Below are 26,940 nucleotides of genomic sequence, written 5' to 3' on the forward strand. Positions count from 1 at the left end.
CTCATACTTTTTGAGATATTTGTGGTTGAAAATTGGCCATTTTTATTGAAACATAATACTTTTCGAACGGTTTTTTTCAAATACCTTAAAAACTGTGCATCTAACTCAAAAACTATATCATTTTTTTAGGCTTTAAAAAACAAAGAGACACTTGCCTTCACAAATCTCCTAGTTATAATACAAAAAGAGATATGTTAGGTGAAAATAGTTTGTTTTTTGGTACCTTCTCAAATTGGTGTATTCAAGTGAAAATAACAGACAAACGGTCAATTTTAGGTGTATAATGCTACTAATACCTTTTGTAGTGCTTGTAACGACCTTTAAAATGAGCTATATTGTCCATTACATTAAAAATAAGCGAGATATGCTGCAAACAAAATTGATAACTAATGTAATTTAAGAAAAAATGAGAAGTAATTTTAACCCCCATCCACCAAAATGTAAATGCATCGTGTTCCTTCCACAATACCTTTTATTATAGTGTTATTTCTATGTTCAAAAAGTTGGACGGGTTTAAAATGAATGGCTTTTGAATTAAAAGATCAAATTATAGAGAGCATTTTTAAATTTTCTTAAAAATCTTCTTTTCTCCATGTAACTTGAAAATGATAAGAGATACAGTAATGACAAATAAAAAGAAAATTTATCTGAAAAAGCCCTACATTTTTATGTGGTATCTTTTTTTCGTATCTCTTATCTTTTTCGAGTTACATGAAGGAAAAAGAAGAATTTTAAGAAAATTTAAAAATGCGCTCTATAATTTGATCCTATTTTTTTCAAAAACCATTCATTTTAATCCAGTCCAACTTTTTAAACATAGAAAAAACATTATAATAAAAAGTATTGTAGAAGGACAACGATGTATTTTTTGAAGGTAAATTAAATGTAAGACCAAATACTTATGATGTCGGGATAGTATCACGAGGTTTTTTCCTGGTTTTCCCTCGTGATTTACTATGGAATCTCTAACGCGAGAATTTTACTGTCATCGTTGCATTTGGTTGCCTCTTTAAAGACAGATCACATGCTATGATTTTTTTGTGACGGATATTCTTCAGTTGGGATTGATTTCATGTAATCGAATGAAATATTTTTAGTAAAGTTGTCCCAGGAACGCAACTCATAAATATTGGCGATATCATTTTAAAGTCTTCTGCTTTAAAATGTATAATAAACGTCTGAATTGCCAATATAATTGAGTCAGATTAAATAAATTATTAGAAGAATTTTTTTACTTAGTAACAACATTTTTGTTTCTTTTAGTAGTATTTTGTATTTTGACAACAAAACCCGATTTGGGCTTCGAAACGTTAATAAAATCATTTTTTTGGAAAAGTTGTGGCTTATTTTCCATTGAAAATAGTTGATAGATAATAATATATTATAATTTCCTTATAATAATAACGAGGCTTCCCGCGATGAAAACAAAATAACATAACCCAACTAATCTCTTCTCCCCGACAGGTACTCAAAATAAACATCTGATGCGTTCACTGCATCCATGATGCGCAAGCGTAACCGCAAAATTCGGAGTTAAACTATCTAACGAGGATCGGTTAAAATCTTGGTTAACTTAAACGAGTTTAAACTCTAACCAAGTACTGAAAAACCGATTTACCATGAATATTTCGGTGACCGAAAAATAAATAGGTTAACCCAGCCCTGAAAAACTGGCCCTTACTCGGCTAGGCACTTTGTACAGGCTCACCTCTCGCTAAAATGGCAAACTTGACAATAACTTTTTTTGGTTTTAGGATCTAATCTTTAGCATCCCAGGCTAGTTGCTTCTCGTGACCATATTTCTTATTTCCAGATTGTATTTACGGTGGGGCTTCTATCGCTGGTGTCACAGCTGGAAATCATCGTCTCTGGGCTCATAGAACCTACAAAGCAAAACTGCCATTGCGAATATTTTTAATGTTAATGCAAACAACGACCATCCAGAATAATATTTACGTTTGGGCCAGAGACCATAGACTACATCACAAATACACGGACACTGCAGCTGATCCTCACAACTCGAATAGAGGATTCTTCTTCTCTCACGTTGGATGGCTATTAATGAAGAAGAACCCTGAAGTTAAAAACAAAGGAAAGAATATTGATATGAGCGATGTAGCAGCTGACCCTGTGGTTCAATTTCAAATCAAGTAAGACAAAATCTAAAGATTCTGTTTTTTATTTACTTTGCGCTGCAGCCTCAGGAGTTATTAGTGACATAAAATATAAAATATAATTATTATTAAGGTTACAATAACTTATAAACCAGTGTGTTTTAACTAACCTATTGTATCCTGGGCAAGATAGCAAAATACAAAGAAAAGTTATTTACTGCTGAAATCTTATCTTATAATTCTATATATTAATAACAGGTATAGGTATGCAAAGTCCGCAGATAGTGTGCTACTTTTTTTATAAACAAAATCGCGTTCGAAAATCGTGTTTTTTTCAATTTTTGCTCTATAACTCCAAAGATTTTAACTTTACACCAAAAACACCCAACTAAAAATTCACCGTAATTAAATTCTGCATAGAGATTTACTTCGACGAAAATTTTCCTCGGAAAATGCGGGTTTTTTTTAACAAAATCTTTAATTTTCAACTAAAATTTTAGGTAGGTAATTATTTATGAATAATTAAATAACTTGGTGACATAAAAGCCCTTTTGGCGTAGATTATATTTCCAGAAGCTGATGGAAATTGAATGAACAGTTTAGCAACAATCAAATTGTTAATTAACAATTTACGGTCGCTATAATCACCATAATAATTATGATACGTAGGAATAACTATATGACTTTTGTATAAAAAGCACTATACCTATCTAATTTACTTTACAGAATTAAAGTTGGACTATTTAGACGGCCTCAGGAATATTTTAAAATTATAAATAATTGTTTGGCTTATAAACAAATAAAGTATCTCGGTAACAATTAAACTAAATTAAATTATGAAAACGATATATATAGGGTGTCCCAAAAGTAGTGGAACGGTCGAATATTTCGCGAACTAAACATCGGACCGAAAAACCGAAAAATAGGTGCTCAATCATTTTCAAAAATCTATCCAATGACACCAAACACCAACCCCCACTACACCCCCTGGAGGTGGGGTGGGGGGTAACTTTAAAATCTCAAAAGGAAACCCCTAGTTTTTCTTGCAGATTTGGATTCGTCACGTAAAAGTAAGCAACTTTTATTCAAGACATTTTTTCGAACTGTGGATAGATGGCGCTATAATTGGGATAAACGATTTATCCTGATACCATAGGTAAATTATAGAAACGGTCTAATATCTCGAGAAATACACTTCCAAATGAGAAACCAAAAAACATGTTTTTAATATTTTTCGAAAACCTATCGATAAACACCAAAAATTACCCTCCAACCCACCCCCTGGAGACGGGGTGGGGGGTAAATTTAAAATCTTAAATAGCAACCCCCTCTTTTTATTGCAGATTCGAATTCGGCATGAAAAACTAAGCAACATTTATTCGAAACATTTTTTAAAATTGCTGATAGATGGCGCTAATAAATCGTATTTTTTTCAATTAAAGCGCCATCTATCAACAATTCTGAAAAATGTTTCGAATAAATGTTGCTTAATTTTTCATGACGAATCCGAATCTGTAATAAAAAGTGGGGGTTGCTATTTAAGATTTTAAAGTTACCCCCACCCCACCTCCAGGGAGTGGGTTGGAGGGTCATGTTTAGTGTTATTCGATAGGTTTTCGAAAAGTATGAAAAACCTTTTTTTTAGTTTATCATTTGGAAGTGTATTTTTCGAGATATTAGACCGTTTCTATAATTTACCTATGGTATCAGGATAAATCGTTTTTCTCAATTATAGCGCCATCTATCCACAATTCAAAAAACTGTCTTGAATAAAAGTTGCTTACTTTTACGTAACGAATCCAAATCTGAAAGAAAAACTAGGGGTTTCTATTTGAGATTTTAAAGTTACCCTCCACCCCACCTCCAGGGGGTGTAGTGGGGGTTGGTGTTTGGTGTCATTGGATAGATTTTTGAAAATGATTGAACACGTATTTTTCAGTTTTTCGATCCGATGTTTAGTTCGCGAAATATTCGACGGTTCCACTACTTTTGGGACACCCTGTATATCCAATTCCAAAGGCAGTATCAACTACATGAATCGTAGTGGTGTTTATAGACTGCAATGTTCTGCCAGTGATGCTACTTACATAGGAAGAACTTGTAGATCCCTTGCTTCTCGCTCTCTTGGATACACCAAAAGTGAGAACACCTCTACCTTTTCTCAACACCTTAAACATAAAAAATAAGACTTTGAATATCCCAGATGATGTCTCTCTACTTCAAAACATCCCACATAAAGACTTCTTAAAATTGTACTTGTGCGAGGACCTAGAAATAATCAAAGAGAAACAAAAAAGTCCGAACTCTGTCAACCGCCATGTTTCGTTCAATCGGGACTTCCAGCCACTCCATCGACAACTGTTTTCTTAACACAATTACAATATCACTTTCCACCCCCTTTTACTGCTTCGTTCACATGTTCACATTCACACTTATAATTGATTTGATACAATCCACAATAATCTTCTTTTCATCTTCACCCACCAAACCATTTTCATCTATCCATAACATACATACAAATTACTGATATCATCATCCACACACATCCACATTATCTACATACATACATCAATGTAATATTTGGGATAGGGTAAGGATTGTTTATTTCGTAAAGATTTACATTTACAAAGGTCCCCGTTTAGGACGTTAGTCCTCTTCAGGGTTCGTGTTGGATGTTTCTTGTGAGCCGCAAAAGCAAACAGTCCGAAAAAATCTCTATGGCAATGTGTGGTTCAGCCAGCTATCAGAAGTCAGAGAAAGAGCTTTGACCGTTGGTGGTGGTTCTTATGGACATATGTGTGTACTGTCCATGCTTTATCCTCGACCAGTCTCCCTAGAAACCATTGTACGCCAACTGGCAAGCCAGCGGCCCTCGTCAGCGGTCAGGAGGTGGTTTTTGGACAGCGCACGGACAGTGAGCGTTCGAATGTTAGAAAATAGTTGCGGCTATTTTCTTGGGGCGAACAGGTATAATTGTGCAATGAAGTTGGAAAACCGCAAAAAACCAACTTCTCCCTGTTCGGGGCACATTATCTAAATTTTCATCTATATACAACCCATCCCCATATTTCTACATATGACTAGTTTTACCCCATCTATTCAGAAACATTGTTAGGAATATTGGAAGAAATCACGATCGTCAGTAATGGGGAAACGACAGGAGAGAGATTCAATCTGCCATTACCAACATATAACACTCATCTATACATATTACCACCAAATCAAAAGTTTTATTTTCTTTCTGGGTCCCGTTTATATTCCATTCTCATTAATTTCTTCATAGACATCTCGTACCCATCCTCTCATTCCCCTACTGTCAACTTCACCTTATGACGGTTTGGTTTAAACCCTTAGGGATCCGAGCAGCCTACGGGGTCCCTAGGAATTAGTTGCCTAAGTCTGAGCTTGTTTTTTAATGATATATCCCCTAGATCAGCAGTTCTCAAACTGTGGTACATGTACCACTGGTGGTACATATTATTATTTGCGGTGGTACACAAAACGTAAAAACAGCCAAAATTAGCACCACTAATATAGTTGATTACATTACCTAGCTATAGATATATTTCAGTTGGGTGGTACCAAAAATAATAAAAAGTATTTTGTGGTACATGACTCAAAAAGATTGAGAACCACTGCCCTAGATTATTTAAGAAATTTTTACACTTCAATCACCCCTACTGTGACCTCTTTTTAAACTTGCACAAATTCCAACAGCTACCAATAAGTTAAATAAATTCGATAACTTTAAATCAAAACAAAATTGCTTTTCTAAATCCTGGGTCTTTGACAATAGGCTTTGATATTACTGATTTTAGTTTTCGAATAAAAATTTGTGTAATGTGGTTTGCCTACCACCTCCATTGACAATATACGTAAATACATTTTTATAATTACAACATCCAGTTTAGTTTATTTTAATTGTTTATTCATCACAGTAGAGTGATTGTTGTTACATTTCTTAATTTAACAAGCTGTATACCATAGTCGTCAAATATGGCAGGTTAAATTTTCAACTTCCTGTGGAACTATCACTTCTGTCATGTCATCGTTCAGGAGTCCCCATGTCATCGTCACTTGCTACCATACTGTCATCATGTGAACAAGTCGACTTAGAGCTCAAATGGTACCTAGAGTACCAATATTACATGGAATATTTTGAACATCCATGCTTTAGTTCGCATATTTGATCTGTGTTCCCTTGACGGATTACTTTTAAAGGGTTTTTACCCACATATTTTTATAATATGTACTTATTATATTTTGGTGGTTATCATCTTAGACCACGTGAGTATAACCTACAACTTTTCTTAACCGTAGTCAAAATTTTTAAAAACCTTTGCATTATTTTATCAGGCTATGTATATTCATTTTAGGTAAGCGCTGATGATGATTGGTCAACCAATCGAAAACTAGTTCTGTGATGTAGCCCTTTTTAGGAATTTTTAAATACACTGCGGTGCAAACAAATCGATCCACTAAAAATTTGGTAATTTTTGATGTTTCGAATTTGCTAAACATGTTGTCCCATTTTAGTGATGTTTTACCACGTTATAGCCTTATTCATTGGCAATATCGCTGTAATAATATTGTTGCTAGACAGTCATACTGTCATTGTATACCGGGTGTACGAATCAAACTGTGTTTTTTTCTCAAAGTTCGCATCACACTGTGGATTATTCTGGCACTTATAAAATACTGAAATTAAAACCCAACTATAGCCTCAGGTTTTCTTAACATTTTGTCTTTCGATCCATTCGCTTATATTGGATACTAAAAAAGTTAGGTACTTTAACAACTGACCATGTTCGTCATCAGTACAGGATGTTTCTAAATAAGTGCGACAAACTTTAAGGGTTAATTTTACATGAGAAAGTAATGACAATTTGCTTTATGATCATATGTCCTCAAACGGTTCGTTTCCGAGATACGGGATGTTCAATTTTTTTGTAAACTGACGATTTATTTATTGCTTTAAAACCAGTTAAGATAAGCAAATCAAATTTGGTGGGTTTTAAGACGTAGTTATTGCACATTTTTTGGCATACAATTAAGAATTTAATATTCACCATTGGCGGGCAAAGGGTATTATGACCAATAATATTACCCGTACGCACGCCAATGGTGAATATACGATTTTTACTTGTATGTTAAAAAATGTGCAATAACTACGTCTTAAAACGCACCAAATTTCATTTGCATATCTTAATTGGTTTTAAAGCAATAAATAAATCGTCAGTTTGTAAAGAAAAATTGAACATCCCATCTCGTATCACGGAAACGAAGCGTTTGCGGACATATGATTATAAAGCAAATTGTCATTATTTTCCCATGTAAAATTACCCCTTAAAGTTTGTCGCACTTATTTAGAAATCACCCTGTACTGATGACGAACATGTCCAGTTGTTAAAGTACCTAACTTTTTTATTATCCAACATAAGCGAATGAATAGAAAGTTAAGAAAACCTGAGGCTATAGTTGGGTTTTAATTTCAGTATTTTATAAATGATAGAATAATCCACAGGGTGATGCGAACTTTGAGAAAAAAGCACAGTTTGATTCGTACACCCGGTATACAACGAAAGCAACAATATTATTACAGCGATATTGTCAATGAATAAGGCTATAACGTGGTAAAAAATCGCTTAAATCGGACAACAGGTTTAGGAAATTCGAAACATCAAAAATGACCAAATTTTTAGTGGATCGATTTTTTTGCAGTTAGCCCAATAAATGACCGTTTTGGAGTGTAATTTCCAGGGGCAACTCCGAATTGCATGAATATTTGGATTTAGGTTCTACTTACCCTCCACTTCAAAGTTGAATTTGTGCCGTTGGTTGCTTTTACTTGGGGGGTGACATTTACCCCTTCTCGGGGGGTGAAAAACGCGTGTTTAAAATAAGGCCGGAAATGGATAAATTCACTTATTTTAAGCACCTTTTGTTCTATAAAGTTTTTTACGTAAGTCAACACTTTTAGACTTATTCGCGATTTAAAATGTTGATTTTTCGACAAAAAAAACTACGTTTTCAGACCGTTTTTCCCAAATAACTCAAAAAGTGAATATTTTATCGAAAAAAAATATTTTTAGCAAAAGTGTAGCCTATAAAAAAATGGTGTACCAGTAAAGTCTACAAATTGAGTAGAAGCAAAGTTGTAGCTCATGAAAAATACGTTCTTATTCGTCTAATTCCAAATCGAATAATTCAACGCGAAATCACCGAAGAAAGAAGCGTTTTTGGGGAAAACCTTATTAACATTTTTAAAGTATCGAAAAAAAGCTTATTATTTGTTTTTTTACAAAAGTTTACAGCATCAAAAATAAACGAGTTACACTGAAAAAAATTTGGCCCCTTTTTTTTGGTAAAAAAAAATCGTGAAAACCTCCCTCTATTTAGCACCCTAAATGAAATTAATCGTTTGGCCATCTATTTTAACTGTATGTGTATTGTTTATATGGTCTGTAAGTTTGATTGGTTTGAAGTGCTTATTTTTGAAAATATTTGGTTTTATATTAAAAAAAATTTTTCTAAAAATTTTTGAAAAATTTTATTTTTTCAAAATTACTTAAAAAGTATTAGTGATAAGAAAAATCTTAAAGAGTAAAGAAATGTAGGTTTTGCTATTATAAATATGCTAGTTTTATTTTGTTTCTCCGTAAGACAAAAATTAGTTAAAATATGGCTGTTCAAAATTTGCATACCCACGTGATTAGTGACCCATTCAAGATTTCTCAATTATAACCCTTTCAAAAATAAACTCTTTAAACCGGTGAGAGTGACAGATCATATAAAAAATAGATAGGTAAGTAAATTGTTTGTAAAGCGGTAGCGATTAATTTCATTTGGGGAGCTAAACACGGCGAGATTTTCATGATTATTTACAAAAAAAAAGAGGGCCAACTTTATTATGAGCGTAACTCGCTTATTTTTAATGCTAAAACTTTTGTTAACAATTAAAACAAAGCTTTTTATAAACACTTTAAAAAAGTTTAAACGGGTTTTTCACGAAGAGTGCTGAATTTTTCGGTGATTTCACCTTGAAATATTCGATTTGGAATTAGACGAATAATAACGTATTTTTCATGAGCTACAACTTTGTTTTTATTTGATTGATAGACTTTACTGATACATAATTTTTTTTAGGTTTTTTATAAGTTACACATTTGCTAAGAATATTTTTTTCGATAAAATATTTACTTTTTGAGTTATTTGCGAAAAACCGTCTGAAAACGTAGTTTTTTGTCGAAAAATCAACATTTTCAATGGTAAATAACTCGAAAAGTATTGACTTAAATAAAAAACTCTATAGAACAAAAGTTGCTTAAAACCACTCAGTTTATCTATTTCCGGTCTTATCTTGAACGTATGTTTTTTCACCCCCGAGATGGGGTGACTGTCACCCCCAAGTAACAGCAACAAACGGTACAATTTCAACTTTGAAATGGAGGGTAAGTAGAACCTAAATCCAAATTTTCATGCAATTCGGAGTTGCCCCTGAAAATTACACGGTAGCGCCGAATTTCCCGTTCATTTACTGGGCTAAGTGTCCCTATACAGTGCTAGTCAAAAGTCCGTACCCCCCCTCGTATCTTTTGAACGGTTATACCTATAATAGTGAAATTTGGAGATAGGAAATAAACGGACGTAAGCTTCTTAACTAGTCATGACAGGTGACGTAATAGTGACAGATGACTTTACAGCGCCACTGTGACAGATAATTTTAAATGGGACCTTATGGCAAGTGACACCTCGTTTGAAAGGTATTGAAAATACCTATTCAGTCATACTAATATTGTTTAAGTTTAAGCTAATTTTGACGAATTAATGAAATAAATATAAAATTGTAGTTTCATTTAATTAATTCAAAATTCAAAATTCCGCCTATGATTACTTGTCAAAAAGGTTGACGTTGACGTAGAAACTACTAGAGAATCGAAAAACGTCAACTTTTTTGACAAAAAAACCATAGGCGTACATTTGAATTTTTATTAATTAAATGCGAAGCTACAATATTATATTTATTTAATTTATTCACCAAAATCAAAATCAACTAAAACACAAAAAAATTAGTATGGCTGAGTAGGTATTTTGAATACCTTTCAAACGAGGTATCACTTGCCATAAGGTCCCATTTAAAATTATCGGTCACAGTGGCTCTGTAACGTCATCTGTCACTATTACGTCACCTGTCATAACTAGTTAAGAAGATTACGTCAGTTAATTTCCTCCATCCAAATTTCACTATTATAGGTTGAACCGTTCAAAAGATAAGAGGGGGGTACGGACTTTTGACTAGCACTGTATACCTTTTATAAAGAATTTTATTCGTTTTTTTTTTGTATTATATGGTATACAGCCAACTACAGGAAAACTTTTCCTTGTGGATTTAAGGATTTTACTTACTTATTATAATAAATATGATATTGTTTATTATTTATTTTCTATATAGGGGTATTTTTTGTAGGTATTATGGAAGATTAGCCTTATTTATGGCCTATATTTTACCAGCAATATGTACCATGTACCTTCTTGGCGAGACGTTCGCAAACTCTTTATTAATCTGCAATATGAGACATTTAGTCGGTTTAAATATGACTTGGTCCGTTAACAGTGCGGCTCATATTTGGGGATGGAAACCCTATGATAGGTTAGTATAACTATAAAAATATAACTACCAATGTAATGATTGTACACTGATCAAGTCGAAAAAGGAGCCACTAATTTAATTGAATGTAAATTGTTTAATTATTATATTAGGTAGGAACTTCAACATGTACGTCTCCTAGTAGACATATAGTTTTTATAAATGAACGAAAAAAATAAGTTTCTTATCCTAGTTTTTCTTGTATGTATTCAATAAAAAAACTTAATAATATTTTGGAATTTTGTTTTTAAGAATTAATGATATATTTTGATGTGCTTGGAAGGTCCAGAAAGTGCAAAGTGTATCTCACAGAGGTTCTAATAATTGCTAGTGCAATAATTTTAATTCAAGGTTACTGAAGAAGCCGTAGAGTAGTAATGTCGTGCTGCGATAAATAGAGTCTGGAGCAGACAAAAAATGTATGAAGTTATTACAAGACAACTTCATACTTATTGGGTAAGGGCGACTACAGTTAGAGAAATCGACTTTTACAACTATGGACCGTCAGAGATCGTCGATCGACGTGTATAAGAGTAAATACTCACACTGTACGTAATCGGCTTCACGAACATGAGTTAAACGCAAGAAGGCCAGCTATATTACCTCTTTTGACCCCCTTTTTTTTCCTGGAAGCCGTTCGTGCATGCACCCCCGATGGCACTGCAGCTTTTCAGCTTATTGTGCGTTCTTCCATTTGATCTCATGACATCCAATCAAATATAGCAGTGTCCTTCATTAGCCTGTAAAGGTCCATTGGGTTAGTGCCACACACTGTCGGACTTGGTTTGCAGTCTCCATATATTGCTTGTCTCTTACGATCCAGCGCCTCGCAATCGCACAATAAATGTCTGACTGTCTCGGTCTCTCTATTGCATAGTCTGCAGCTGAGATCTCCGTTATATAGTCCTATCGTGGGTAGGTGTCCTTTTACTGGAAAGTGTCCAGTTAAGAAACATGTAGTGATTTTGAGCTGATTCCTGTTCATTTTGAACAGTTCTGCAGCTCTTTTTGCGCATGTCTGAGGTATAAATCTCTTCGCATGCTTTTGCGTGGGAATTTCTTCACAGTATTCTTTGTGTTGTCTTCGTATCCAGCCTCTTAATCGGTCTCTGATTGTGCTTTTGGGCACTCCCAGTGCCGGTTCTGGACCGAAGTATCTTGTTGCTGATCCTCGTCTAGCAAGTTCGTCAGCTTTTTCATTAAAAGCGATCCCTTGATGTCCAGGCACCAAAATGAGTTTTACCTCATTATGTTCCGCCAGGGTGTCAAGTTCTTCGCGGCATTACCATACAAGCCTTGAGGTCATCCTTGGGTTCTTTAAAGCCCTCAAGGCCGCTTCGCTATCTGAACAGATATTGATTCTCTTATTAGTAAAAGTCCTCAAACTGTTTATCCGTGCACAGTGCAGGATCGCATATACCTTCGCCTGAAATACAGCGGTATATTCTTCTAGTGGGATGGAACCGTTATAGTTCCTATCCTCACTATATACTCCTGATCCCGAACCATCTTCTGTCTTGGACCCATCTGTATACCAGGTGTGGCCCTCATACTTCAGATGTCTGCCAGGATCTTCTTATACCTCTCTGGAGTGTATTTCCACCTGGAAAGGTTTTTCCATTTTATATTTGGGGATAGAATGGCCTGTTATCATCTCCCATATCGGATCCCCGTATATATCTTTGATGCTGCAGTGTCCTTTGTCCACTGCAATTTTACTTTGATTTCGCTGCAGTCTATGTAACCCCATCATTGCCTCGCCCTTCACTGTGATGTGTAAGAGAGGAAGGTCTAGTAAGGTTTCCATTGCTGTAGTTGGTGTGCCTCTTATTGCTCCTGTTATGCTGCGACAGGCAAGCCTTTGTATCTTGCCTAACTTCTCTATAGCATTTCTCTGCTGCACCTTTGGCCACCCGACCAATGCTGCATACGTTATTGTGGGCTTTACCATCATGTTGTATATCCAATACATCATATCCGGTTTAAGTCCCCATATTCTGCCATGTGTGCATCTGGTCACCATTAAAGTGGCCATCGCTCTTTTGGTTATTCGTTCCAGGTGTTCATTCCAGGTAAGCCTTGAGTCTATTATGACTTCGAGATATTTTACCTCCCTCTCCACCTTTAGGGAAACCCCCATGAGATTCACAGGTCCTATTCCCTCTAATTTTGTCCTTCTGGTGAAGGCTACTATTTTGGATTTGTGAGGGCTTACGGACAATCCTACCATATTTGTCCATTTTGATACTACGTTCAGGGCCTGTTGCATGTTATGCCTGACAGTTGTATTGAATTTACCTTGTGCCAGAATGACAAAATCATTTGCATAGCCCAGGACATTAAATCTTTTCCTGTTAAGCGTTCCAATCAGTCCGTCCATAACCAGATTACACACTAACGGAGATAATACACCTCACTGTGGGCATCCTCTGGCAACCCGTGCTGACATGGTCTCGCCCATCACTGTCGAATATACCACGCGGCTTTTAAGCATGCATTCTATCCACCTGCAGCTTATTTCATCCACTCCTTTTAGCCAGATGGCCTTTGTGATAGCATCGAATGAGGTGTTGTTGAAGGCTCCCTCTATGTCGAGAAAGGCTCCCAACATCACCTCTTTGTTTTCCAGAACATACTCCAGCCTCCGTACTAGATGGTGCAGTGCTGTTTCTGTTGATACACTTGGCCTATATGCATATTGGTCTTGTTCTATTGGTCTTTCAACCAATATTCCATCCCTAATATGTCTATCTATCAGTTTTTCCAATATTTCTAGTACAAAGGACATCAGACTTATTGGTCTAAGGGACTTTGCAGTCATGTGTCCACCCTTACCAGTCTTAGGTATGAATGCTACCCTTGTCGACCTCCAAGCAACTGGTACATACCCTAGCGCAATACTTGCACGTAGTATTGTACACATTTGCTTATACATTACTTCTGTACCTTTTTGCAAAAGTACAGGATAAATCCCGTCCGTTCCCGGTGATTTATATGGTTTAAATGAACTTACTGCACATTTTATTTTGTCTGGTGTCACCATCTCTTTTGTAGCTCTCCAGCTTCCCTTATTTCCATATTTCATGGTAACTGGTCTTTCTTGCTGTAGAATTTCTGGTGTCATCATTCTGGTTACTGACCCAGGGAAGTGAACATTGAAGAGTTCCCTCTGCGTCTCTTCACTGGTTTGTGTGTGGAGTGAGACTCCATCTAGAGCGTGGCGATATTGCTCTTAGGTTCTTTCGAGAGAACCTTTTGGAGTCTAGCCACTTCTGCAGTTTGTTCTATCTCCTCGCAGTGCTTTCTCCATTATTCTCTTTTGGCTTTCCTTAGAGCCTTGTTATATTCAGTCAGAGCTTTGCGATATTCGCTCCACTCGCCTGATCTCTTTGCAGAATTGAATTCTTTTCTCGCATCTCTCCTTCTTTTAGCAAGTTCATTATTCCACCAGGGCACTTTCCTGTTAGAGCTCGTCGTTGTTACAGGACAGTTATCTTTATATGCTTCTATGACTATATGATAAAATTGTTCAGTATCCGTATCTAGCTCTATTGTGTCCCTTATCCTCTTTATAGCCCCACGAAAACTATATGTCAGGTCTTCTTGATACGCTTTCCAATCAGTTTTCCTGGGGTTTCGATAAGTCTCTGTTTCGTGCTCGTAGCCCGTTGTTTTAAAGTATATGTGTCTGTGGTCTGAGAAATTCGCCTCATCAGACACATGCCAGTTCCTAACGATGCTGCTTCCAAATGCAGTCGCCATGGTTATATCGATAACCTCCTTTCTATTTGTAGTCACAAAGGTAGGTTTGTTGCCTATATTTAGTATGTCTAAATTATATTCCATAATAAATTGTAGTAAGTACTCACCTCTTTCGTTGTTTTTGGTGCTCCTCCAGCTGATGTGATGCGAGTTGGAGTCACAACCGATGATTATCTGTGATCCTTTAAATCTGCAGTCTCTCATCAGCTCCTCCAATTCCCTTGATGGTGGTGGGTTAGGATCATCATAGGGCAGGTAGGCTGATCCGAGTATTATCTCCTTCATTATACCTCCCTCTTTAACTTTTAGTTTTACTGCTGTTGGATCCCTCTAACAGAAATTAGTGAACGGCACTACTTAAACGTTGCTTTAGCTATTATGCATTTTCTGGGTACTTCAGCGGATCTACTGTAAATCAGTTCTCCACTTATCCCTGAGAGACCTTTTAGTTTACCCTGGTTTATCCAGGGTTCTTGGATGAGAGCAACATCAAACCTTTTCATCGCCACAGCAAGTTCTGCCGAAGCTGCCTTACTGTGTTGAGGGTTGGCTTGGATCACTCTCACCTTTGCCATCTCCATCTGTCTCCCGCACGATCTTAAATGCTACCCTTTCCATCCTGTAAAAGGCCTTGAGTTGGGTCTGCTTCAAAGCCCTAAGGGAGACCTTGTCGATCGAGTACGCAAGGATTTCTCCTTGCCCCTCGACCTTCTAGCTTTTCAGTGTCCAGTCTGTCGTATTAAGCCCTGCATTCTGCTTGCCCAAGCGACTCCTGAACAGTTTTTCGCTTATGCTGGTCTCAGACACGTGCACAAGAACAATCGGTCTTCTCAAGTCCTTGGATTCGAGCAACTTCAAATCCGCCGACTGCCAGAGATTCCGAAGCTCTCGTACCGTCCCCTGTCCCCTCCAGCCAAGATTTGGTAGGCTCATTCGCGCAGTGGATCCACAGAATCCCCGCGCTGAATGTAGTTCTTAGGAACTGCAGTGGATTCTGACTACCACCGGGTGCCTTATCCACTGCCTCTTCCAGTTTTGTTCCAACCAGGTTTGCTTGTTCCTTTTTCAGTTTAACCTCAGGATGACGTCTGTCTATCACCGCCATCCTCAGTTTGTCTGTCACTTCGCCGTTAGTGCCAGTCTGCGTTTTACCACCCCTTACCTCTTCAGCGCTAGCAACTGTGCCAGTCTGCGTATTACCGCTCCTGGTCGCGTTGTTAGCTGCTTGTTTCTTAATTCCCTTAAGTCTTTCGACCTCGGGGATTTTTGTTGGGGTCGAGTTTTCAGCTCGGGTTTTCTTTAACCCACTTCCCAGCAGCTATTTTTTGGCTTTCTTAAGCCTTCGTTTTTGAGCCGCAGATAGCTTTTTTGTCACAAAACTTAGTTTCTCGAGGCTTGTCTCTAGCTGGTCAGCTTTCATACCTCTCTCTTCGGCATGGACTGCTGTTTCCACAGCTCTCTGGTCCGTGTGTTCTATATGGTCTGCTGCTCCCGCAGCTTCCATTCTTGTTTCTTTGGAGAGGTCGCCGATTTCTGAGTCCCTCTCCGCTTGTTTAATGTTTCTCTTTGGTTCCACGATTGTTCCCACGAGTAGGGTCGAAATAAATGTCGAGTACGGCACTGCGCCCTTACCGCACCAAGCCTATATTCCCCTAGAGTTCGCCATCTCTCTAGGATATCGCTTCAGATACACTTTACTCCCTGTACCATGCATCCCGTTGGCACGATGGTGTTACACCTTAGGATTGGGAGGATGGATCATTTGGCGTTACCCACCAGGGTACACCACGTGGAGGCGATCCATCGCTACACCACGCACATTGTAGAGCCTTGTCTTCCCCGCACTCGAAAGTGAAAGTATCACTTTCTGCACTAGTTAGGAAAATAACTATTGCATGTGGTTCCTAGCTACGCAGACACACTGTACAAGAGCTTCTGTATAAGAATTTTTAAATTGAAATGCCATATTCGGATTCAGCAGAATCAAAATCAAAATAGAAACATATTTGATCAAAGTAAAATGGTGAATTCAATGATATTTTTAAAATTATTTATACAAAACAATTGTTATTGTTTAAAAAATTAATAAACAATTAGCGGCCAAATGTGCGAGTAGAACTTTTTACTTTAGCATGTATATAACCTAACAAAAAACGTTTTAGAAAATATAAGCTTGTTTGAATTTTTCCGAAACAATGCATATTTTCGTTCTAATTGCACTCCCCTATTAGTATGATTGTTGATCTAAAACCAACTCAATAAATATCTACTTACTATCACAGACAATTTTTGAAAAAATCCTGATATACCCGAAAATTGTTTTAAAAAATATAAAACAATATTAAATATATAACTGTCAAACATTGAAGGCCAAAAATATACACAAGAACGTATTGATTTTAATATCGTATCAAATATGTCTGTTCTGGGTGCCAATAATAAAGAACCAAAAATTTAATTGACTTTTTAAAAACAGTTGGTGTATTCAATAAAATATAACAAGTTTTTGTAGATAATGCATGTAAGCTTACCATTGTACTATACTTATATTGTACCACATTTTTGTTTAACCTATGTATTGTTCCGTCGCTAATAACCATTAGGTGGATGCGACTTTTTCTTAATAAAAAAAAAAAAATATTAAATATATTATTTTATTTCTCATATACGAGAGTACATATATAAAGTTAAATACGTAATTTAATGTCTCTAAAATTATACAATTTCAAATAAATAAGAAATAAGGAATGGATCGATTTTTTGCATCTGAGTGTATTGTTAGCTGTTATATTTATTTTATTTTTTTGGTATTACAGCTCTATCAATCCCGTAGAAAATCCATCTGTTGCGCTTATTACCTTAGGCGAAGGCTGGCATAATTATCACCATACCTTCCCATGGGACTACAAAGCTGCTGAACTTGGTAACTATGCTTTGAACGGAACCACTGCATTTTTGGATCTAATGGCTTATCTTGGCCAAGCGTACGACCTCAAAACAGTGTCCCCGGAGATGGTTAGGAAACGAGTGGCCAGAACAGGAGATGGATCATATAAACATGGTAAAGTTCCTTTGCAGAATAGTAATGCGAAAGATCACCACGATACTACGACAATCGATGAAGGTTTCGTTTGGGGCTGGGATGACAAAGATATGAAAGTTGAGGATATTAAAGACGCTACCTTAACATTCAAGAGTAGCTAGCAAAATAAAAACACTACCATTATTTTACATTAAAAACTTTGTATTAGATCTTTCAAAAACGAATACCGACTGTATATTAATTTATAAGTAAATTAATAAAAAGGCATGTCTTTTTACTCGATAGTTTTACTCGATATCAATAAAAAATTTAAATAATTGATGGATTCGACCGTTACTTGATGGAGGTTACGTAATAAAACGCAGAAAAAAGTTTGTTTTCTATACTTCCACAAAATTTATTACAACTATGTGACTACAGCTGTTTCGGCAGAGTGCCTTTCTCAAGTGATTTAGATTACTATGGGTTTGCATTTTTAAAGTTTTAACTGAAGAGATTGAGGAGTGGGGAGCTGATTGTCTCGAGTTGGACATTCAGAATTATATCTGTATTTTTCAATTTATTAATTTCCATAGATTCTAATAAAGATAGATTAAGGCCTTTATTTTGAATATGAAGAATCTGAAACTGTTCTTGAAAAGAATGATTATGATCTAGAAGGTGAAGTGCGTATGTAGAAGTGTCTGTTTTTCTATTGTTGAAATCCCTTTTGTGTTCTGCTATCCGTTTGTCAAAGGTTCTGCCAGTTTGACCAATGTAAGTTTTCGGACAGTCACCACAAGTTAGTTTGTACACATCACTCTGTAGTTGTTTTCTCTTTCGGCTCTTATTGTTCTTAATATCAAGATAGAACTTCAAAATAAACCTGAACATCATTAAGGAAATAGCAGTAAACAATGGCTAAAACGAGCAAACAAATAACAAAATTTTAAACCAAAATCTCCATAAGAAAGCCCTGAAATTAGTCGATCCAGCACCACAGAAAGAACTCAGTACCTTCTGCTAGATCAAATATACTGGCAAGATAACAACAAAAATAGCCAGATACATAAAAAAGAAAGGAATAACACCAGCTTTCAGAACTAATAACAACTTAAGCAAATATATTAGGAGTATCAAGTTAGAACTTCGAAATAAACCTGAATATTATTAAACAAATATCAAGATCTGCTTCAGGATGTCCCATACGAATACCATTATGAATGGAAATTTCAAAGTCTGAAGTTATTACTTTAGGCACTTTAGGGGATACAGGACAATTAATTTTAAAACATTCTTCTATGATATATTTAAAAGCGAGATAATATGAAGATGACTTTTTATCTTGAAGTAAACAAAAGACAAGAGGAATATAATGTCCATTTTTCAAGCCATGTATACTAAACAATTGAGTGAAAAAACGAGGACAGTATTCAAAAGTTCCGTCAACATATCAATTGGAAACAGTCGAAAGAAAACGAAGATTTGAAAAACATGTTAATATAACAATATGATTATCTTTGTCATTTTTAATTATAAAATTTTCATTTCTATTTGTAATAATAGAAGATGAATCAAGAGCTTTATGAAATTCAGATATATTTTTGGGAAGTTTAATTAAAGAATTTGTGCTTCTAGCATAATATAAATTTTGTCTCACCCTATTGACATCATTGATAGTAAATGTCTCTATATTTGTCTTCTTAAGTTCTTTACAGATGAGCTTCATTGGTTTTTCGCTGAGATCTTTTATTGAATTGCTTACGGCTTTTCTATTGTAAACTTCGGCAGACAACTTCTCTTGGTTATGATCTAATATTGATTCAATTATCATATTTTCACATCCCTGTGTTTTCACAAAAATGCTTTGCAGGTTTTTTTAGTACATGTCCACCGTTTTACTGTATCTTTGGCCAACATTTAAAAAGATTAAGGTAAAAGAGTAAAAGTACCTATTCATGGAATTGTTAAGAAGAGATTTAAAATCGCAATGGGAATTACCCAGAAAATACCCAGAGAATATAAACAAACAAAAAGATTAAGGTAAAAGTACCTATTTATGGAATTATAAAATGGAATTATAAATATGGAAGAGATTAGAATCGAAATTGGAATTATCCAGAAAAGCTGGATATTAGATTATCGGGTAACAACTTTCTTTTCTAAAAAGAAATGTGTATGTCGTACTGTGAAATATTTATGTGAAACAAAGGACATCGCACACATCTTATGGAAAATATAATGTCACTCAAATTCAATAAAATTTATACGAATAGATTCATTTTAAATTAACGGTCAAATCTTATCATTGCGCCAACTCTTAATTATGATTAATTACGGCGCAAATTGCAATTAAAGTTTATCGAAATCAAATTTTTTAGTCAGTAAAAGTGTCAGTTACAATCACTATTGCTCTGGGTGCTATTCAAAAGAGCTTAAACCCCGCTGGGCCTAAGCGGATTAGTAAAACTAATCCGCTGATTTATGAAGTACCGACAATTTGGGTATTATAAAATATTTTTTCTCTCTCTAACTTATGTACGTATCCATTTGATTTCAGATTAATTTATATCAATTTCTGCTCTTATTATTGAAAATATGGAGTTGGCGCAATGATAAGATTTGACCGTTAATTTAAAACGAATCTATTCGTATAAATTTTATTGAATTTGAGTGACATTATATTTTCCATAAGCTGTGTGCGATGTCCTTTTATGTAGGTACACTGCAATAAGAATTAGAAAAATCAAAATAAATAGATACTACCTATTTAAATTATGATTTGGCAACATTCTGTCATTATACAGAGATTAAATAGACAAAATATCAGCCTAAATGATTAACGAAACGGAGGCATTTCGATTGTACCTGGGAGGCATTTCATGTATAAAAATATTTACCTGAAAAAGTGGGAGGCATTTCGATAACGCCGTAAAATTTTGGGTACCTGAATGTAGTAACTAATAAAAGAGCGGCTTATTATATATGTACACAGTTTTGTCACGTTTTGGTTACAATGGTTCCAAAATCAGCCAGTTTATATCTCTAGGTAATAGCTATTTGTATAACAAGGGAGGAAAGTGTTACTTTCCTCCCGAGAATGAAGTTTACTGCCCGACGCGTAGCGGAGGGCAGTAATCATTCAAGGGAGGAAAAGACACTTTACTCCCATGTTATACATATGGATTTTCCACCTTCCTCAAATAACAAGTCCTTTTTACTTTATCGTACTACATACGCAGTATGAGTATAATAGATAAAGTTATAGGATCGTGCAAAAAATTTTTTTCAGATTTCACTTTTTTTCGACGATTTGACTCCCCCTGAGTCTAAAAAGCAAATAAAAAAAACATGTCGGAAGTATGTACGTACGTACATACGTACGTACGTATGTCGCCACCGCCCAGCAAAAACTACTGGACCGATTTCGATGAAATTCGGCATGAGTAAGTTTAAAATAATTTTGTCGAAAAACTAAGCTTTTGAAAAAAACCTCTCAAAGGGGGGCCGAAATAGGGGGGTTATTTGTGGCCCATTTTTGCAAATTTTGACCGAAACGAATGAAATTTAACTTAAAGTTAGCTCATCGACAGGTAAATAGAAATACGGAATTTGACATTTCCAAATCCAAAATGGCGGCCAGCATGGCCGACCGCCCACCCGATACATATCCCTACCAATCTAAAAACTTGTTTAAGATAAATTTAATTTGAAAAAACATTTATATAGCCTAAAGATGGGGCTATAACAAGAATATTATCGTTTTTCAGAAAAAGTTATGGGTTGCCTATATTTAAGGGGTCAAAATTTGACATAAGTTTGAACTAGATTTTCTCAAAAATGACTCCAAGGAATTTGTTTATTTTTTGATATATTTTTGATATCCTATCGATAAACTGAATAACATTAGACAGATTTCTTAACTCCTCATAGGAGGGGAGTTATGAAGACTATAAATAAAAAAGAGATTCGTTCCTTCGTAAATTTTCTATTTATAATACAAAAAGAGATATGGTAGGTAAAAAGAGTTTGTTTTTTTTTTTGGTGCGTGCTCAAATCAGTGTATTCAACTTGAAATAACAGAGAATCGGTCGATTTTAGGTGTATAATGCTACCAATACCTTTTATTGTGCTTGAAAAGTCCTTTCAAATAAGCGCTATTAAATGTCTATTACATTCAAACTAAGCGAGATATGCTGCAAAAAATTGATGACTAACGAATTTTAAGAAAAAAATTGAGAAGAATATTTAACCCCTCTTCCACAAGAATTTAAATGCATCGTTTTCTTCTACAATACATTTTACTACAGTGTTATTTAATGCATGCTCAAAGTGCTCATGCTTTTGTAGTGTTTGAAAAGGCCTTTAAAACGAGCACCGTTAAATGTCGGTTACATTCAAACTAAGCGAGATATGGTGCAAAAAAAGATATGACTAATGTACTTTAAGGAAAAATGAGAAGTACATGCATTTAACCCCTCATTCACCAGAATTTAAATGCATTGTTTTTCTTTTTCAATACCTCTTAATATAGTGTTATTTCTACTTTCAAAAAGTTGGACGGGTGAAAAAAATAAGATCAAATTATAGAGCGCTTTTTTAAATTTTCTTAAAATTCTTTCTTTTGTTCCATACAATTCGAAAATAAAAATGTTCTATCCCCGAGAAGTGGTGGGAACCGCCCCCATGATGAAAGCGCCATAGTATATAGTATATAGGATAGACTTTGAATTAGGAGATTGGGCTTTGGGCTACTCCCAAAATTTCATTACAATCCATGCAGTAAAATGCAAATAATGTAAACTATTAATTTTTCTATGAAAAATGAACTAATTTGAAATGAAAGTATGACTAATATTCTATTGATTTATGCAATAATCTATAGTGTGTCCCCGAACATTTTCTCAAATGTGGGAATTAATGATGCGTAGAACCATAAAATATTCTCAAGTATACAAGGTGTTTCTAAAATATCAAAATAACGAGTAACTTTGTTATTTTTATAGAATGCCAGTATCTAGTACGATAACGATAATAGATCGGTACGATAAAGTTCTCGGGCGGCCCTTCCGTCCAGCGTTTTTCATTTTTACTTAATTTATTTATGTAACTAACCAACAAAATTTATTAGAACTAAAATTAACAAGTAGGTACAATATAACTGTCAACTGTCAAATATAAGTCAAATCATTAATGTAAACATTGTTAAATCAGAATAACAATTTACTATTTTTTACCATTCTGCAAAATACAGTGTGTTTTTAAATAAACGTTAAAATGTATAGATACTTACGTAATAGAAAATAGATATTGTACAGGGCGCCAATAAGTTATATTTCATGAATGAAATACCATATAACGCCACTTTCACTTTTCCTCCCTAGGGAGGAAAAATATTTTCCTCCCTAGGGAGGAAAAGTACAACTTTGCTCCCTACAATCAGGTCCGGAAAAGTATACTTTCCGTAGAGGTAGGTGGAAAAAATTTTTATTTTGACGGCCCATTTCGCTTTTGTTGTAAATTAAGCCGTGAACACGTGTCTTCGTAATTGTGAATAATTATTGTTCTTTGAAAATGCCGCAAATAGACAGTTCAGGGTCGTGGTGTCATTCATAAAATCAAACTATAATTTTGTTCAGAAAACTATTACTCAATTAGAATCCTCCAAATAATTATCATTGTTAGACAGTACATTTTAAATAAAATAATTTGAATCATCGTTTCAAAACGTCAAAAGTAATACATATTGGATAGGAAATTTTTAAAAAATTTAAAGCCACCATTGAAAAAAACAGTGGTTATTACCAGATTCTTTCTCAAGTGGTCTAGTACTAGCTGGGACATTTTTTGAAGCACTTAATTTAGAACCAACTATTATCGTAAATTTGAACAATGCCCCAATTACATCAGTTAATATCCAAAGAAGTTTTTCTATGATTTGATAATTAATGTTACCTCAATTCGAAATATTATCAATTATTTATTTGTTAAAAAACTTAAATACTTAAATATTTAATTATTTAACTTAGTTAGTAAAATATATACATGTTAATTAATACACCATGTTTGTAAATAAAAAAAATGTAAAATTTTTTTTTAATTACATGCATATTTTCTAGACAAACGTGCATATTTTTGGGTAAACTATTGCATATTTGTGCGCATATTTTATACCTATGTGTGTGTGTGTGTGTGAAAAAATGGCTTGGATGCGAGTCCGTTAGCCACAGATTTTTATTTTATTTTTACCTCAATTTATTAGTTTTGTTATATTTATACGTATTTCACTTAAATGATTGTATTTGTTTCTTTCAAGTAGTTTATGAGTAATTTAAATATTTCCATTTTATGACAACTTAGTAGATATTCTATACTAATTGGAAAATGAACTTGTGTTTGTCGTAAATTGTAATATAATTGATTTATATATCTCTCGTTAATTTTGCATTCCAAGAAAATATGGTTTAAATCTCTAATCGAAACATTATCACAAAAACATACTGATGAATTAATTATTCCTAATTTATGCAGATGTGCCTCATATTTCCCGTGTCGAGTTTTTAATCTGACGATATTTTATATTTATATTTTATATTTTTAATCTGACGATATTTTAATCTGACGATATTTTATACCTACGTTTTTATTTGCATATTTGCCTAAGTCTAATTAACTACCTTATCTCAAATTTTCAAGCAAATCGACCTATTCTGTAAAAATTGCAAAGTGAAAAGCTTTCATTCCTCGACTATATGTCCTATGCCGTTTTATATGCGACTAGGATCTTCCCTGTGCTATCTGAAACGGGGTTCTTCTCACAAAAAATCGCTTCCGAAGCACTCTACATTCATTCATCCACAGGCAGTCACTAAGGAGGCCCTTTTCTTTTCCTTCTTTCCCCTTTTTTTTGGTCCCAAAATTTGGGTTTTTTTAATATCTCATTCCCCATAGTCTGTCTCACATAATCTAATTCACTAACTTGCCTCTTATCAAAACGTATTCCCTCTACCTTCTATTTACAATAAATTTCCCTCTTATTTTTGTCATCGGTATAGCTGTCTTTCCACCTCTTCTTTCTTCTTGATCACTTCTAATTTGTGAAGTTGATCATTGTTCCAAGATATGCATATTGATCTTCTCGTTCGACATTGGTTCTTTTATGAGGAGATTCTCGTTATTTCTTTGCGGTTTAGATATTCTCATAAATTTTGTCTTCTTGATGTTCATTTTTAGACCGTATTCTTGGCTATATTCTGTTCACCAGTTACTGAAGATCTTCAATATTTTCGGCTAATATGATAGTGTCATCTTGATAGTCCAGAAACCGAAGCTTTTCACCTCGCAATTTTTACAGAATAGATCGATTTGCTTGAATATTTAAGAATAAGTAGTGGATAGTCCAAGGATCAAAATCTATATGATGCCAAAAGGCGCTTTTACCATGGGGGTGGTTGCCACCCCATCTCGGGGGTGGAAATTTTTTATTATATTTTGACAGCAAAAGTTAATAAAAACATTAATTTTAAGCAAAAAATAATCCATACATTTTTTTGATAAAATTAACAGTTTTCTATTTATTCGCTATCGAAAGTGTTAGTTTTATATCTAAAAAAATATCAATGTTTTCGATATTATACTCATTTACGATTCACTCAATGTTTGCCGTAGAAAAAATTTTTTCAAACCAAATTCTTGGGAATTAAATGACCTACAATTTCATATTTAAACATTATTTCGTATTTCTGATGATAATCTTTCTATTCTGAAGAAAATGATATTTTTTACCAAACTACAAAAATTGATTATTTGCTTTTAACTCTAGTTTTTTACTAATCATTCTAAGCCAGTCAAACTTCTAGAATCTGTTAATAATACATAAATGAAGAAGAATGAATAAGGCCAATGACTAAAAACACCGCTAACTTACATTATTATGATTCCAATTGAATTTCTCCTTTTTTTTTTCAAAAAAATATAGGGATTTTTTAACCGTAACTTTTTTATTTTTTATCCTAGAAAGTTTTTTAAAAAAGAATTTTGTAGGTTTTTACAAGATCTATAAGGCTGTTAATAACAAATCCTTTTAAAATCCTCAGTCGCAAAAAGAGGTGACTTTGAAAGGGTTGCTAAAGGTGGTTTTTGCATGTTATTATAATTTTTAATTGTTAATAGCTCACTCAATTTTTGCTATTAAAAAAATTTTTGCAAACTAAATTCTTGGGAATTAAATAAGCTACAATTTTATGTTTAAATATTATTTCGTATCTCCGATGCTAATCTTTCTATTCTGAAGAAAAAGGCATTTTTTACCAAACTACAAAAATTTGTTATTCGCATTTAACTCCATTTTTTTTTTAATTATTCATTCTAATACGGTCAAACCTCTAGAACAGTGGTTCTCAATCTTTTTGAGTTATGTACCACAAAATACTTTTTAATATTTTTGGTACCACCTAACTGAAATAACTACCTATCTAGATAGGTAATCTAATTAACTGTAATAGTGGTGATTTTGACAGTTTTGCGTTTTGTGTACCACCGCAAATAATGATATGTACCACCAGTGGTACATGTACCACAGATTGAGAACCGCTGCTCTAAAACCTATTAATAATGCATAAAAAAGAAGACCAAATAAGGTCAATGACTAATTTTAATTAGGGTGGTAAGTAGGGGGAAGATTCCAATCACTTTTTCGCTGAAAAAAATAGGGACCGACATTCTTTTTATTATAAGTCACTTAATTTTTTAGCTAGAGAATATTTTTTTTTATTTCTGGAGATAGATATTTTTAAATACTTTAAAAATTAGTTTGAACAAGTTATCCTCAAAAAATGCAAAGTTTTCACGTCTAATGACTTTAAAACTACAATATTTAGCATTTGACGAAGAAGAGCTAACATATAATAAAGTATAGCTCGATTAATATTGGTCTTAAAGAAAAATAAAAACGGTTTTGTTTATTTTTTCAAAAGGTACATTTTTGCTAAGCAAAGTTGTTTTGATAAAACGAAAACTTTTTGAGTTGATTTTTTCGATATAAAACTAACACTTTCGATAGCGAATAAATCGAAAACTGTTAATTTTATCAAAAACATGTATAGAAAGTGTTTTGCTTAGAATGAATGTTTTTACCAACTTTTCCGGTCAAAATAAAATAAAAATTTCCACTCCCGAGATGGGGTGGCAACCACCCCCATGGTAAAATCATATAGATTTTGATCCTTGGACTATCCACTACTTATTCTCAAATTTTCAAGCCAATCTATCCATTCTGTAAAAATTGCGAGGTTTAAGCTTCATTACTTCGACTATGAATCAGATGACACAGATCAGGATCAGGATACAGAACCAGGAATTGCAGGATCTATAACATTTTATTAGCGCTGGAACAT

The 26,940-nt window shown here is 34.4% G+C and overlaps 1 protein-coding gene across 4 annotated transcripts in view; it reads left to right on the plus strand.

Annotated features, from left to right (window-relative positions):
* The window catches only part of LOC126885982 (acyl-CoA Delta-9 desaturase-like), a 70,837-nt gene extending 52,994 nt beyond the window's left edge, over positions 1-17,843 (plus strand). For all 4 annotated transcript variants that reach the window (XM_050652819.1, XM_050652821.1, XM_050652827.1 and 1 more), the window contains exons 3-5: positions 1,814-2,150; positions 10,582-10,764; positions 17,340-17,843. In XM_050652819.1, the coding sequence (XP_050508776.1) occupies positions 1,814-2,150; positions 10,582-10,764; positions 17,340-17,727 (908 nt within the window). In that variant the 3' untranslated portion in view covers positions 17,728-17,843. The remainder of the gene's footprint in view (positions 1-1,813; positions 2,151-10,581; positions 10,765-17,339) is intronic.
* Positions 17,844-26,940: the final 9,097 nt, after the last annotated feature.

This window comes from Diabrotica virgifera, chromosome 1 (assembly GCF_917563875.1).
Source record: "Diabrotica virgifera virgifera chromosome 1, PGI_DIABVI_V3a".
Taxonomy (NCBI): domain Eukaryota; kingdom Metazoa; phylum Arthropoda; class Insecta; order Coleoptera; family Chrysomelidae; genus Diabrotica; species Diabrotica virgifera.